The sequence below is a fragment of the Cydia amplana genome, chromosome 17 (genome assembly GCF_948474715.1).
Source record: "Cydia amplana chromosome 17, ilCydAmpl1.1, whole genome shotgun sequence".
Taxonomy (NCBI): domain Eukaryota; kingdom Metazoa; phylum Arthropoda; class Insecta; order Lepidoptera; family Tortricidae; genus Cydia; species Cydia amplana.
In genome coordinates this window covers 10,928,728-10,944,922 of record NC_086085.1, presented here as the reverse complement: position 1 = coordinate 10,944,922, position 16,195 = coordinate 10,928,728, and the positions used below count along the sequence as shown (strand labels likewise).

Genomic DNA, 16,195 nt, shown 5'->3' with positions numbered 1-16,195 from the left:
CTATTGTTCACAAAATATTGTAATTGTAACTCACAGAAAAGCTGGATAACATCGAAAGGGGGTTGAACGACGTGCATTCCGATATGAACCAAGCTAAAGAGAGTCTCAAGGAGATGGAGAAGTGGTGCGGCCTCTGCACACTCCCCTGGAAAAGGTACATGAGCTTTGGTTGTACATTCATCATCATCATAATTTAAGAGCGTGGCTCTTGTCGGTGGAGTATGCGCCAGTTTTCGCGGTCCTCGGCTAGGTTCTTTAGGTCCCTGTAAGATACGACATTTGCCTTTGTTTTTGGTTGTTTTGTATAGCTTGCTCGTGGTCTTCCTCTTCTTCTAGCTTCCATATTGCCTTTAATATAGTTTTAAAGTGTCGTGTCTTATCAAGCGACCTATCATCTGCCTCGTCTATTCTCTATGGTCCTCAGGAGGTTTCTTTTCTCTCCAACAATTCGCAGCACTTCCTCGTTCGTTTTTTCTTCTTATTAATAATCTCTAATTTCTGGGTTATAGTATTTTTCACGTAGTTTGGGTACGGTGACAGCTGTCATCTCCATACAGTTTGTAACAGTCTATCCGGTGGCGAATGCACTAGTCCCAAAACGCACTATTAGTCAATACACTCTAATTTCGAAAGCCCCTCTTCTCATAAGAAACTAGGCCCAAAATACCATATTTCCAAAAAGGCTCATTCTCGATTTACACGAGAACCATTGAGAACTAGTCCCAAAATACACCTTTCCCAAAATACCCCAAATTGTGTTCACCTGTGCGTGGCGTAATACTTTATTCTCATAATGCGTAGGTCTCAAAACACTCTAGTTCCAAAATACCCTATTTTTTTGGAATGTCTCTTTGTGACTGCTTTCAGCCGTAATCATTACCCGTTTGATGCCTAAAATATTTTTTTCAAAAATAGGATTTACGTATTTAATTATTATTTTGAGCTATACAGGGTGTAATCGTTAAGTGTTGCTCGGCGATAGTTCCGTAAATATAGCAGATATCAGAAAATTTCAAATTGATATCGAAAGTGCATATAGTGAAAGTGAAGGGCAATATACACACGAGTGTTTTAATGCCTGTGTTGATAAAGCAGTGTATGGAACTATCATAATTAGGTGGGCGAGAAACTACCCTCATTTATGGCATTAAATAATTAAATAATGCCATAAATGAGGGTAGTTTCTCGCCCACCTAATTATGATAGTTCCATACACTGCTTTATCAACACAGGCATTAAAACACTCGTGTGTATATTGCCCTTCACTTTCACTATATGCACTTTCGATATCAATTTGAAATTTTCTGATATCTGCTATATTTACGGAACTATCGCCGAGCAACACTTAACGATTACACCCTGTATAGCTCAAAATAATAATTAAATACGTAAATCCTATTTTTGAAAAAAATATTTTAGGCATCAAACGGGTAATGATTACGGCTGAAAGCAGTCACAAAGAGACATTCCAAAAAAATAGGGTATTTTGGAACTAGAGTGTTTTGAGACCTACGCATTATGAGAATAAAGTATTACGCCACGCACAGGTGAACACAATTTGGGGTATTTTGGGAAAGGTGTATTTTGGGACTAGTTCTCAATGGTTCTCGTGTAAATCGAGAATGAGCCTTTTTGGAAATATGGTATTTTGGGCCTAGTTTCTTATGAGAAGAGGGGCTTTCGAAATTAGAGTGTATTGACTAATAGTGCGTTTTGGGACTAGTGCATTCGCCACCGGATAGGTAACAGTAAAACGAACGTAATGTAGGTATTGAGATGAAGGCTGTCACCATACTCAAACCCAGCGTTACAAAAATCTTCCTTAGTACAAAATATGTAGTATTAGTGAAAGAACCCACCCGGGATCCATTGTTGGCAACTTAATACCAATAATTGATGCAGGCACTGTTTTTTACAAATGCAACTGCCGTTTTACCTTTCAACCAAGGAGGGAAATTATTAGGCCTTACGTATTTGAGGAAGCCCGGATTCCGTACGATGTTTGTCAACCAAAGGAAACGGTGAATAACAAATGATACGAGTATATCACCTAATGATACCTAACCTTCAATAAACTTATTGATATGATTAAACGTTCTAATCCTACCTCCTGGTTTGAAACTACCACACCGCTTAGCTATCAGCGCTAGCGCTACTATTGTCTCCAGAGGGCCTACCGCGAACCACGTTCGACGTGTTACCTCCCTGTCACACTTACGTACGAATTTACAAGTGCGACAGAGAGGCAACACGTCGAACGTGGTTCGCGGTAGGCGCTTAGTTCCCATACTATTGCAGTAGGAATTACATTTTCTTTACTTAGATTAATTTTATTTTTACAAGCTTTTTATTAACTTGCAATGTACCTATGTATTTATGTAGTTATGTTTGTACGGGTCAAATCTTGTAAGTTAAATTTGACCCACTTCCCGACTTCCAATGAAGCTGAAAATTTGCATACCTATGTAAGTCGGGTGACAATGCAATATTATTATTCAATCGAGCTGATCTGATGATGGAGACAGGAGGTGGTCATAGGAACTCTGTGATAAAACAACGAAAACTAATTGTGTTTCGGGTTTTTAGAATTGTCTTGATGAGTAGGTATTAGTTGCATGTGGAAATAGAAAGTACGTCAGCGATAAAAGCTTGTACCAATAATGTTTTTTTTTTTCAAAAACTTCTATTGCAGAGGTCCCCCTAAAATGAAATCGGACGACAGTGTTTGGAGCGGCAAGAACGACGGCAAGGTGGTGAGCACCCAACCGCCGCGAGTGATGACCGACGAGCGAAATGGTTGTGGGCCTATGACCGGTTACATTGGCAGGTCAGTCTTTACCCATTGTTGAATGTAGTTATGTTTAGTTTTTATAGTTGCTCAATATCACAGTAGATGTCGCTGTTCTGTCGGCTACTTTGCGCTGTTAAGATTTTTCCACAGCCCCGTAAGTATATAGTAAATTTAGTTTCGGAATAAATGAGTAAAGTAGTCAAGTAAAGTGTTTCATTACAAAAGGTAGGAAGTGCAGTGCAAGTGTAGTTAGTGAATGAACACCCATCATGGAAAATTTGGTGTTCCAGGCGTGTGTTGTGCCGAAGCCAACACGTAGACTGTAGAGTCCATTTTAATACTTTAATTAAAAGTAAAGGGTACGCCGAGTGGATGCTGCCTTGCCCGTGTCAGTGGACGCACGCAGAGGCGTCCGCCATGGTGTAAGGACTGTTGAGAGTTGATGGAATCTAAAATGTACTAGTAACTAAGCTATTGGGTGAAAGCGATGGACTAAATACTGGGCTATGAGATTTTAAACCGTATGCCTGCCTTTTTAGAGGAAGTTGCACCAACTACAATTAGCGGACTGATTCATAGTCATACTCCATCAAACGTCCCATACAATAAAATAATTACGAATGCTTTAACGGTCACAGACAAGTTTGGTGCACCTAACTGACCCTTTGACTTTTGACCTACAGTAATTTGAAGACTTTCATATTTCAGGATAACAAACGACGCAATGGAAGACGAGATGGAGGAGTGTATGGTGCAAGTGAACACGAACATCGGCAATCTGCGGAACATGGCTCTGGACATCAGCTCTGAGCTCGATAACCAGAACAACCAACTTAAGCGAATGGAGAATAAGGTAATAATGCTTCAAGGTTGGTGTTGGGAACTTGTTAACTGAGGAGAATGAGTCCGTGGACAGCATCTAATAAAACAACATTTGTTTTATTAGATGCTGTCCACGGACTCTCCCTTACAAACGCATATTATTTCTTGTATTAGATTTTTTTTCGGCTTGTAAAGCCGATGATTTTTTGGGTTTACTTTTGATCTCCTATAATGCAAATCTTCACAAAATTCGTATTTGTACGGGACAACGATAGACAATTTCAGCATGGAGTACTCCATTAGCTGATTCCGCGGGGATCAAATCGAGGACAGTTGCTAGTAATTACTACCTATTCTCTTTATTAAATATATTAAAAACGGGTCACTCACGGACGGGTCTCGGTACGGAGTGAAACATGTCGAGCGTTTTTCGACTTAAAATACGTGAGTGACCCGTTTCTAATATATTTAATATGTCTTTGTCTCACGGAAGTTTTGTTATTTAATATGTCTGTGTTTCACGGAAGTTTTGTTATTAAAACCTATTCTCTTTGCTAGTAATGGTATACATATGTTGAAGATGTTTGTTGTGGTATTCCCCTGCACTGCTGCATTATATACATAAAATTGAAATCGAAAGCAGCACTTGTCAAACTATGAGATGCGAATATTAAACTACTAGGAAATCTGAGCGTTACCAATAATATTATATGCCCCCTTTTTAAGACATCCACGAGTTTGGCCCCAAAAATAGCAGTTATTTTTAGGTGGGTCGGAACCCAGTCAACAAGTGTGAACCACTGCTCTAATTGTTCTCAGGAAAGATTGAGTAACACGTTTGGATTTGAACCAATTGGTTAATTACTATAGTTATCAATGAAATTACAACTTAAAAGGTCTTATTCCTTTTCATTCTGAGATTCAGGAAAGAGCACGGGAAGAGCTGACAATTTTATTACTTTGGTTTCCTTATGTTGGGGGCAATTAGACGTCCTAGACCTAAAGGATTGAATGTGGGTAGTAAGAAGTTTTTATTTTCGCAGGCTGATTCGAATGTGGAGGAGTTGAAGATAGCCAACGAGAGAGCGCACAAACTAATGAAGAATTAAGCACTGCCTACATATATGCATCTATTGACAATAACTTTTTAAATATATTATATTGTAGAGCTATTGTGCCATGTGTGTACCTATATATGTGCCATACCTAATTTAAGATCGTTCTGGAAAGTTAAATTAAAAAGAGGATTGTTTCCAATTATACTAAAATATTTTTGTAACAGCCATTTATTCAAGGAATTTAACAGGATACCTAAAGGCAAACGATTTTTAAAGTTTCGGTGCAAGCTAATATATAGATATTTATGTATGGGAATGCATTGCATTGCCTTTTTAGGGTTCCGTAGCCAAATGGAAGAAAACGGAACCCTTATGGATTCGTCATGTCTGTCTGTCCGTCTGTCCGTCTGTCTGTCCGTCCGTATGTCACAGCCACTTTTTTCCAAAACTATAAGAACTATACTGTTGAAACTTGGTAAGTAGATGTATTCTGTGAACCGTATTAAAATTTTCACACAAAAATAGAAAAAAAAAAAACAATAAATTTTGAGGGTTCCCCATACAGTATGGGCCATACTTAGAATTAGAACTGCAACTCAAAAAAAAAATTTCTTCAAACCCATACGTGTGAGGTATCTATGGATAGGTCTTCAAAAATTATATTGAGGTTTCTAACATAATTTTTTTCTAAACTGAATAGTTTGCGCGAGAGACACTTCCAAAGTGTTAAAATGTGTGCCCCCCCCCCCCCTGTAACTTCTAAAATAAGAGAATGATAAAACTAAAAAAAATATGATGTACATTACCATGCAAACTTCCACCGAAAATTGGTTTGAACGAGATCTAGTAAGTAGTTTTGTTTAATACGTCATAAATCCCCTAAATACGGAACCCTTCATGGGCATGTTCGACTCGCACTTGGCCGCTTTTATATATTTTTTAAGTAGGTAAATTATAAAAAATAAACATATTGTCCGGAGCTTATGTTAGATTTTTTTTACTATTTTAACTATATATACAGGATGTCCAGTAATTAATAGACAACCTTCTAACCATTAATAGGGCACCTTAGGCTGATCCAGAAAGTCGACTTTGAGGTTTAGTAAAAGTCCTCTGGTTTTCGAGATTTTCACGCTTTTAATAATTTTATGATTTTGCTTCCTCATTTCACTGTAATGACTGCGGAAGCCACAAATGAAAAGATTTTTACGATCGGTTTTTTGAAAATTATTCTCAAATATTCTCATATTCTATTAATGAAGGCCTGATTACAAAAAAAAACGTCGTGACTGCCAAAACACTGATGTTAATCAGTTAGTAGCACTATTTGAGGATATTTTTCAAAAATCAGATCGTAAATATCTTTTCATTTGTGGCTTCCATGGTCATTACCGTAAAATGGGGTGAGTAGGGTCAAAACTGAAATTCAAACCTCGATAACATTTTATTTTTACATATTAAAACTGAATGGTGTATAATAAGTGTTCCGGACGTTTGTATTGTAGTTTTTATTTTATTTTGGGTAGTTCCATTTCATAACTTTGACGATAAAGAGGAAAACCCACCTCACCCAGTAGTGCCTTGTATTTGGAGTGAGAGGGGTTTTCATACAAAGGTGATTTTGGAAGATTGTTGGATCGATTTTTTTTATTATGCGTATTACTATTTACATTATTTTTGTAGCAGTAGCCTTAAAATCCCTTCTCACCCCCCTCTCAAACCTTCTCTCCCCATTAATAACCCACCTCTCCCCGCGAAACCTACTCACCCCGTTTGAAATGAGGAAGCAAAATCATGAAATTATTAAAAGCGTGAAAATCTCGAAAACCAGAGGACTTTTACTAAACCTCAAAATTGATTTTCTGGATCAGCCTAAGGTGCCCTATTCATGGTTAGAAGGTTGTCCATTTAATTAACATCTAGCGACCTTCACCAAGGAGGAGTTTTGGCCGAAGGGTGTCAATAAGTTTCGGCGGTTCCGCGGCCGGTTCCCTGACACTGCGGGGTTGCGTAATGCATCGCAATCATAATGTGTTTTTTTTAGTGTGTTTTTCATTAATTCATTCATTCATTACTGGACACTCTGTATACTTACATATTATTATGAAGTGATTATTATATAGGATAAAATGTAGTACTTAAGACACACAAATACTCATGGAACATTAAATAAAATAATAATATAAACTATCTATAAATAAACTTAAATTAAACGCCTTATAAATAAAAAACGGCCTCCAAGTCACTGCCGATGGGCAGCGTGCCTAGAAGGCTGGCCGCATCATTGCCACGTTGAATCGCAATGCTAATGTAGGTACTTACAAAGATCGAAATTAAATTAAAACGCCAAATTAATCCTATTGTGCCAAAGTGTGTATTAAATGTCGTTGAATTGAAATAAAATATTTACAAAATTTGTAAAAAGGAACTATGTTATTTACATTAAAAACAGGTTGGAATACCTCTATCCCATTATATAAAGTAGGTAAGTATAATTTAAGAAAAGTACCCAAGATATAAGTCCTCAAGAGTCACTTATACGATATGATATGACAAGATACGATTACAGATGTGCAAGTTGCGGAAAGTTTACATAAAATTCTATAAATTCTCAGAAATTTCATGAAACTTTCACTAGGAAATATGGGAAATTTAAATTTAAAATTGGAAAGTTTCAATTCTCATACAAAAATGTAAGAAATTTTCCGAATTTTTCCTACGTTAAGTTTCCGAAACATTTCGCAATTTTGGAAAGTTTCCTTAGGCACATCAGTAGATACGATACACCTACTAACCTGGGACAAGGTACCTACGTAACTTTCATATATTTTTGTACTTTTGACGATTTTTAGAAGGCACTAAGGCAGTAAAAACTGAACATCAGTAAATTACTAGTACTAGTAAGTAATACATTTTTGGACGAAAATTCAAGTAAAGTCAGGTACGTTCACAGTCAAATTAATCATCGCCATAACGCCATCTATCGACGAGTAGAAATATCGTTCATGGTAATATTATGTCATTATTAATAAAATAATAACAATGAAGTACCTATTAACAATTTTATTTATCGGTAAGGGTTAGTAAAAATTGATAAGTTCAACAGCGAGTATTGTATCTCCCTTTGTAAATCTGCATTGCTAAAATATATAATTAAGAGTTATATTTATATAGTTCTTAGAATTTCCACTGTCCAGTCCAATACATCAAATATAATATGACCGCGCATGGTTTCTCAGGGCTCGTTCACACTGCGCATGCCCCGTTCAGTTCCATCCGTAGCAGGCAGCTAGTCGACTGCGCCGTACTGCGGTAAAACGGTCCTGTCACTAAGTTCATTGTTGTTCTGCGTATTAGTGCGACTATTCCTTTACTAAGGATATCTGTGATCTATTAAACCAAGTGACTCTCCGCCGTCTACCCCGAACCTACATTTAAAACAAGTAAGTCATACTATCATTTAAACGCGTTGCGCAAATAGCTTTTATCATTTGAAACGTTTGCAGTTTTATAATAACACTTAATGATCGATTTTTATACATTAATTAATTCATAAGTATTCATAATCGGTAAAGATAAAGAAATAGTTCAAGTTAGATCGATACATGCTTGAGTTTTCGTGCTAAGTCTACCTTGACCTTTTAGGCCCATGGAGCTCATTTACATACCCTACCTATAAGCTAGTTCATATAGTTAGTACACAGTTCTTTGTAGTTCGTTCATAGCTAGAACTAACACTATTAAATACTGAACTTTTAAATGGTAAACATAATTTTTAGATGGTAGTCGATAAGTGTGAATTTGCGTCATAAAACTTTCAACTACTTAAGGCAATTTAAAAACTTCATTCATTGAGAGCTATTATAACTGGCATACAATAATTTTCTTTCATTACCCAACTGTACGTAGAGTCTGTGCGGAAAGAGAAGAGTCGTAGAAAGTATAGGGTCCCATACATTTCACGACCCTTCTCTTTCCGCACACAGACTCTACTCATTTGATTTTTTTTCAAGTGACACGCGTGCAAACGCGTCTTTACATTGTTTTCTTTTTCAGAATGGCAGCCGTGGAAGGCGTAGGGCAGGGCACCGAGCTCGAACAAGTACAGGCCAAATCCAGAGATGTCGCCAACAAGGTCAGACGGTTACTGGAGGTCAATTCGAACTTGGATTTTGATATCTAACTAAATTATGTTACTTAGTTATTATTCGCCTGTGACCGCTCGCGTCATAGGTACATGTACAAACAAATACGAACAAATGATAACAAAATGATATCAATTAGATATCAAAATGTACGTTCGAATTGACCTCCTGAACGCATGTGCAGATTGTGCAGTGACCTTGCGGCACTGCGCATTAACAAACAACATATAAACAAGTGTCATGTTCACTTAAAAATCGTTAATATTAATAGACAAAATAATTAAATTGATTTTTGACAGAAGCTTTTGTATCTACGCTTCGCGATTTTCCAATGCTTGGGAGGTATTTGGACGCGCGCCAAGTTAAGGATACTTAGGTATAAATGTTTCCACAGCTAGTTGAAAGACTTGGAAGGTATTTAGATGGGATTTTGCTTTGATTTTCTAAGAGTTAAACGTTTTTATTCTTTGATTTCGATAAATATTTTAATCCACTAGACTTGGATTTAGCCGGTGTCAATGTAATTTTAAATTGGCAAATCGCGATTTCTGGGGAGTAATGGTAACTACTTGATAACTAGGTTTTTTATTGGCCCGTGTGGAAAAGGCCTTAGAGTTAATAACTTCTCACAGAGAGCATATTTATGGCTCTAAAACTACAAATTTCAAATAATAGACACACCCAGAAGGACAGGACTAAAGTTGGGGGTTTTACGGTTCCGTAAATTTTCTAATTTACCCCTCTTGTTATATTAACTATGATCTTAAGTTTCTTATTTCTTATTTACTCACACGCTCTACTTTTTCAGTCGTTGGAAACCACCCGCCGCCTGTTGGCGCTCACCGAAGAGGTAACTCTACACACTTTTTCAATCCTCTACTTTGACTCTACATAATAAACAAACATCCCCTCAAGTACGCTCTACATTCTTCGCGGGGTTGCGGGGTGAATTCAACGAGAACAACGATATTTTGTTATTTTATACTGTACCTAGTTAGTTTTGAAGTTGATTCTTTTCTTTGATTGTTACTAACCATTATGGGCCATTGTTGTCTATTACATCAATAAATTGAAATTTTCTACAAAATATTAATGTAACGAAAATTAAAAAAAAATATACGGACATAAAATTAAATGCCTTTGACACTAGATGCTCAAATATAATACTTATCGATTATAGAGAATGTACATGAATGCATCTACAAAGCACAAACTCTACTACAAATTCACGTAGATTCCGATCTCAGTAAAATAAGAATTCTCGTTCAATTAACTGAACCGACCCCGGACTGTCACGGGAATGTAGAGCAATCTAACATGACATAAATACGTTACCACAATTAACAAAACCTAACACTTACCTTCTTTTAACGCTGCCAGAGCAAGGAAGCGGGCATAAAATGCCTTGTCGCTCTTGACGACCAGGGAGGTAAGAAACATTCATTCATCTTACCTTTGTAATGTTTATGTTATTAATTTAATGATAAACTTAAATTAACCGCCTGTTAAAACGTCGTAGGGTTAGCTGACAAAGAGGCATGAGGAAGACTAAAAGGGTACTGCATTCTGCATATAAATCCGTTAGTTCCAATCCTTACAAAGATGTTGGCATCCTTGTGTCGCTGGTGCGTTTGCCAATTCTTTGAAGAAAAGTATTTAGGAAAATAGAGCAAACAGTCAGACTGATAAGTGAAAACATAACATTTTTGTAAATTAAACGACAATACTATAAAAAACGTCTTCAGCTATGTTTTATTATGTATATATTTACACAACCAACCTACCAAATAAAAACAACCGCTAAAAGATATTGTCTGCCAAAAGTTTTACGGAATGTATTTTATACTTCAGAAAATTCTCCGAAAGGGCATCCGATATTATAAACTCTGTGACCTGAACCGAAAACTTTGAACAAAGTTTTATTTATTATAATATTCTATTAGGTACTTTATTTTCACATCACAGTAGCTTAACCTTACCAAAAATTTCAGCACATAAATTATCAATTCCATTAGCTAGAGTTTCAGTCAATGCACGTGATTCATTTTGCTATAAATAGAAAATTCACAGTTCCCATTTCATGACAATCAAACTTAGCACAAATCAGATTTGGCAAGCGCACCGACGATATGCTCTTTATCTTTCCGATATATGTGTGTCCGTGAATGGCTTACATCTTTGGACAATATCTGAGTTTCTTAGCTTACTATGCAACTGGCACATGATTGGTGTACTTACGTAGAACGTTGGCATGAATCACCCGCTGCCGCTCCTTAAACTGATGTGGCACATAGGGCCGGATTAAACCAAATAGATTCCTCCAATTCGGGTCTCGAAGCCCGCTACCGTTATATAGGTAGTTGGCCCATGGGCAGCGCTGGACACATCCATAGGCCTTTATTGACTTGATGGATAATCTGGCCCTAGTGCTCTGGGGTAACCGATGGATGAAACTATGGCGCAAGCTCTGATGAAACGAAAACGGCCATTGCGATAAAGACCTGTGACAGACCTACAGACGGACGCCAAGGTCCATTAGTGATCCATTATGCCGATTAACATTCGAGTCAACGCAAAATGATTGCCTCCCCTGTTCCCCGTGTAACCTTGGGCTGCCGTATACAGACCCTGTAATTCACCTGGAGTTCAAAATGTTGCTCTTTTCTTTTCACAGACCACCCTGTAAATATGTGTCTGATAGGGGAGACTTAATCATAGCTTGGATTTTAGAACTTTAAATTGAACCCAGACCAAATTTGACTGCAAATGTGTGTCAGACGTAGCCTTCTTCTTCTCCTCTTGTCCCTAGCGCGATTTCCCAGCAGGTGCTAGGCTCGCTTCACTCAATCTTCGCATCTTCCAGAGGGCAAAGAACCAAGACGCCTGAAAAGTCTAATAAAACAGTCCCCGCAAAATACCTTTATTGACTGTTGCGTCTTGGATTTCTGCACTTGACTGCACTACTGACTGAGCTAGTGCACATTGTTTTGCTGCCCTGTGCATGCGATGTTACTGTCGATCGATGTGTCGTATCGTATATTTGTTATAAATGTGTACTTGTGTAGATCCGGAATGAATGTGTAACCAACTTATTTGTCTGTGTCATTTACGTATCTCTGAATCGGAATTAAATGCCTTCTCTTCCTAAACTTGAATATTTGCCACCGGCAAATAAAAGTGGGTCTGACTGTTTTTGAAGACTGATTTTTAATAATTGTAATTATTGTATTTTGACTCACAGAGCAACTGGATAACATCGAGAAGGGGATGAACACCGTGCATACCGACATGCACCAAGCTGAGAAGAGTCTCAAGGAGATGGAAAAGTGGTGCGGGCTCTGCACACTTCCCTGGAAAAAGTACGTTAGCATTTAGGTAGTTCAATAAAAAAGTTGCTGGAGGGTCTTCCCAATTGTTTCATGTAAATCTCCTCCTCATTTATTTTCCTAAAGAGAAAAACCCGATGAAAACCGCAACTAAACAATTCAATCGTATTACAGAGGTCCTGCTAAAAAGAAGACGGACAACGACGTTTGGACCGGCAAGAACGAGGGTAAAGTGGTCAACAACCAACCGCAGCGAGTGATGACCGACGAGCGAAACGGCTGTGGGCCTATGACCGGATACATTGGCAGGTTAATCATCATGATAATTCGTAATTGAAAGAGGCACATACTTGAATTATCATGCTACTGACGGCCTCCGTAGTCTAGTCGGTAGTGACCCTGCCTACGAAGCTGGAGGTCCCGGGTTGGAATCCCAGTAATTGCATTTATTTGTGTGTTCACCACAAATATTTGCTCCTGAGTTAAGGATGTTTTCTATGTATTTAAGTATTATGTAAAATATGGGGTTCATTGAATGTTCTACTTGTTGCTTTAGTCACTGACCTTTCAGGGAATAGCTGCTTCTTGGCACGTAGACATTTGCTTAAGTACCTATCGTTTGAGCCAATGAAAATTATATTATAACAGGATTAACAGGGGTGATATTTATCATCGTCGTCTTCAAGACAGAGATTAACGTTGATGTGCTTTTCAGTTAATATTGATTCATAAGACTATTTCTAACCTCCTTGTTAAAGATTTAAGACCATCTGGTAATTATATCACCGCTCTCCAAATATTTACTCGTAACTAAATCAGGGTTATCAAACATTCCAGGATAACAAACGACGCCCTGGAAGACGAGATGGAGGAGTGCATGGTGCAGGTGAACACCAACATCGGAAATCTGAGGAACATGGCTCTCGACATCGGATCCGAGCTCTCCAACCAGAATAACCAGATCGAGCGCATCCAGCGTAAGGTAGGGAGCAATTGATATGTGAGGTAATAGGTACTACCTTATGTACTCTTACCTACCTATGAAAGCATTGATTGACTGATTACTGATAGGATATGGCACATTCTGTAGATGCCCCGGGATGTCCTCCCGGAGGGACATCCCGGCGTCCAGCCAAGAATGTGATATAGATAGAGGTTTTACTCTAAATTCCTAAAATATCACCAAAAATAACATCCCGTAGACCAAATGACATAACCAATGTTTTCAAATGCAATCTAGTAATTAGGAACTTAGTTTCATAGTCAACTGAAGAAGTGATATGCAATTGTGGTGGTTCTCAATATTGAAACTGTATCTGGGAGCAGTGACACTGCCAAATCGATCAAAAATACAAAGACCGTACCATTTTCTCGACGCCCCAAACTTTATTTGTAGAAATTAAAAATAGATTGTAATTAATAATATGTTGTTTCCCCAGGCCGATTCAAACGTGGACACTCTGAAGGACGCCAACGAGCGAGCGCACAAACTGATGAAGAGTTAAACACTATATCTATCGACAATAATTTCTTTATAGATAGGGTTGCATATTACCCTATATGTAGAAAACTAGCTATAATCGGAGCGCTGTGATGCATTATACGAGTCTGGATACATACAACGAAATTGATACATCCTTTGTTACCATAGACAAATGAACTATTGAAATACGGGGGTGAAAGGAGAGATTTTTGTCAGTGCAAAATGTAAAATAACACGGAGCTCCCGTTGGCTATGAAATATTGTTCAACTGCGTAGTGCGTAGTGTTGAGTCGCTCACTCGTGAGGCACCTCATTTGTACCACTCATTTTGTTAATTTGTCGCAGTACTTCGTACCGCAAAAATGTCTTACTTCACTCCTCTATTCATTTTACTTGATTCTAAAATTATCTTTCTCCTAAAAGTTCTATTCTTAACCTCCAGAATTGCACTCCAATTAAATGTTACTATTTATTTATTTATAAAGGAAGTGATGAATACATAAATATGTATATACATTAAATATTTTTGTCGCCGTTGGAATTAATGGAATAGTCGACGCTGAAAATATGCTAGTACCTCACCTCATTTGAAGTAAGACATTGTATTGACACCTCATTTTAGAAAATGAGGTACTCATACAAACTCATTTTAAATTGATGTCCTACCCATCACTAGTAGTGCGTACGTCTACCTATATATGAAGTTGATTTGTCTATGGAGTATAGCGTCACTTACGTTCGGCTATCCTATAGGATATTTCAGAATGGCTAAACATTTGCCATCAGATTTATCGGAGCGGCCAAGGTCCTCAAGAATATCTGAACATGCACTTAACTTCTTGATAATAGAGGCTTTGTTCAGATATTTATGAATATACAGGGTGGACAGCAGAGCAGGGATATACAGGGTGAAACCTAAGTCGTAAACAGAAATGTTTGTTTCTATCACAGTATTTTAAGGCAAATTCACTGCATTAACTCTAGAAGCAAACAATTAAACTTTATTGATAATATTTTTTAATGGCAAAAACACCAACCTTATGGTCACCCTATACTCTCCTTAGTTCGAATTTGTGGGCCTTGACTTTTTTTCGTCAAAAGTTAAGTCAAGACTACGCGGTGGTGTATGGGTCCATTTCGGCCTATCCAGCGTTAAGGGTATTCATAATCCAAGTAATTACGGACGTCGCGTTGAAAATAAGCTGGAGTTCCGTGATGGTGATTCGGGGGGTAACGTTCTCGAAATCCTTCTCGTGTTTGCTTTGTACATTCGTTCGAGCGTGGTCTTACCATATCGAAACGTTCAATAAAAGTGTAACCTAGATATGCAGTCGGCATTTTAAACGCGAATTGAAGCGTAATGTTATGACTTATTATGATTTTTGATTGTGTCATTATCAAATAATTCTTTTTTCAACGTTCTTACCAGCAAATACAAAAAGGTTAAATGATTAATCTTAGTAACATGCTATGGGTTTATGACAGTTTAACGTAGCAATTAGGGTGACCATGAGACTCAGTAAATTTAAAACAATTTTTTTTATTAACGAATTAACAAACAATGTTCACATATTTTTGCATGTTGTCACGTCCACATGTTTAAGCTAAAGTTAAACAGTAAGAAACACATATTTCTGTTCACGACTTAGGATTCATCCTGTATATGATGGCGACTATACCTACTTGGTGCAAGCGGTTCTAGCACAACTAACGCGCGCATAGGAGAAACTACCCTCCTATTTCTAATAAAACTTAGAGACGTCTGCTGTTGTGCGTGAAGAGTTGTGGTAGACGAGACAAAATAATTAAAGTCTAAGCTTCTTCTTCCTTGGTAGTTATTGTTACTATACTCTGTCAAGCAGTTTCCGTCAGTAGAGTAGAGCGGAAAATTTTAAAAATGTGGGCGTAAACGCGAAGGGTTATCGTCCTATAGGAAAAATTGAATTTCGCGCCTTTTTCTACTGACAACTTGCTTGACCGGCTATATATTTCATGGCGCCTTGACAGACGGCTAGCTCTATATAACTTCCATTAAATGCGAGCTCATAATGTATATTATCAATTTATCATCACCTCTGTTATATTTAAGAGCCCATCAACGTGCACACTACTGTATCTTGTATTAAAGTACCTTTTGAATACATCAAACATCTATGTTGCTGGATTCGTCAATCTATGCGTACAAAGTTAAAACGGCTGTTTTTGTTTTGAGTTCATAGATTGACGAATCCAGCAACATAGAAACTAGTTGCACGTTGCAGGGCTTTTAATAGATGCTTGTTGTGCATGTAAGAATGTCACGTACACCAAGCATTTATAAAATCATAACAGAGAAGCACTTTTTGAAATTATTATTAATTTATTATACTTATGCTTTGATTCGCCGCTCTTAAAATGCGCTGTTCCAATCATGGACCTAGAATATATTCTAGGTCCATGGTTCTAATTTTAGGAAATTGTGTTTTATTTTTCAGTTCAAAAATGAAAATTTTGCAACTGAACTTCGTATATAATAATATTTTTCTTTAGGTACTTGATTATAATTAGCATAAATATACCATATTTGTTAA

The 16,195-nt window shown here is 37.4% G+C and overlaps 2 protein-coding genes across 2 annotated transcripts; both read left to right on the top strand.

Moving 5' to 3' along the window:
- The first annotated feature begins 2,697 nt into the window (after window positions 1-2,697).
- LOC134655775 (synaptosomal-associated protein 25-like) lies at window positions 2,698-4,750 on the top strand. The gene is made up of 3 exons (XM_063511237.1): window positions 2,698-2,827; window positions 3,500-3,644; window positions 4,657-4,750. The coding sequence occupies exons 1-3, from the start codon at window positions 2,706-2,708 to the stop codon at window positions 4,720-4,722; spliced, it is 333 nt and encodes a 110-aa protein (XP_063367307.1). The 5' UTR covers window positions 2,698-2,705; the 3' UTR covers window positions 4,723-4,750.
- Window positions 4,751-7,936: 3,186 nt separating this feature from the next.
- LOC134655627 (synaptosomal-associated protein 25-like) lies at window positions 7,937-13,817 on the top strand. Its single transcript, XM_063511063.1, has 8 exons — window positions 7,937-8,114; window positions 8,728-8,806; window positions 9,625-9,666; window positions 10,197-10,245; window positions 12,058-12,175; window positions 12,317-12,451; window positions 12,980-13,124; window positions 13,582-13,817. The coding sequence occupies exons 2-8, from the start codon at window positions 8,729-8,731 to the stop codon at window positions 13,645-13,647; spliced, it is 633 nt and encodes a 210-aa protein (XP_063367133.1). The 5' UTR covers window positions 7,937-8,114; window position 8,728; the 3' UTR covers window positions 13,648-13,817.
- The last annotated feature ends 2,378 nt before the right edge of the window (window positions 13,818-16,195 follow it).

Excerpts from the sequence above, each read along its gene's own strand:
- LOC134655627 (XM_063511063.1), top strand. The coding sequence starts at position 8,729 with ATGGCAGCCGTGGAAGGCGTAGGGCAGGGCACCGAGCTCGAACAAGTA. Across the intron at positions 8,807-9,624 it reads CCAGAGATGTCGCCAACAAG|TCGTTGGAAACCACCCGCCG; the intron begins GTCAGACGGTTA and ends CTACTTTTTCAG. Across the intron at positions 13,125-13,581 it reads TCGAGCGCATCCAGCGTAAG|GCCGATTCAAACGTGGACAC; the intron begins GTAGGGAGCAAT and ends TTGTTTCCCCAG.
- LOC134655775 (XM_063511237.1), top strand. The coding sequence starts at position 2,706 with ATGAAATCGGACGACAGTGTTTGGAGCGGCAAGAACGACGGCAAGGTG. Across the intron at positions 2,828-3,499 it reads ATGACCGGTTACATTGGCAG|GATAACAAACGACGCAATGG; the intron begins GTCAGTCTTTAC and ends TTCATATTTCAG. Across the intron at positions 3,645-4,656 it reads TTAAGCGAATGGAGAATAAG|GCTGATTCGAATGTGGAGGA; the intron begins GTAATAATGCTT and ends TTATTTTCGCAG.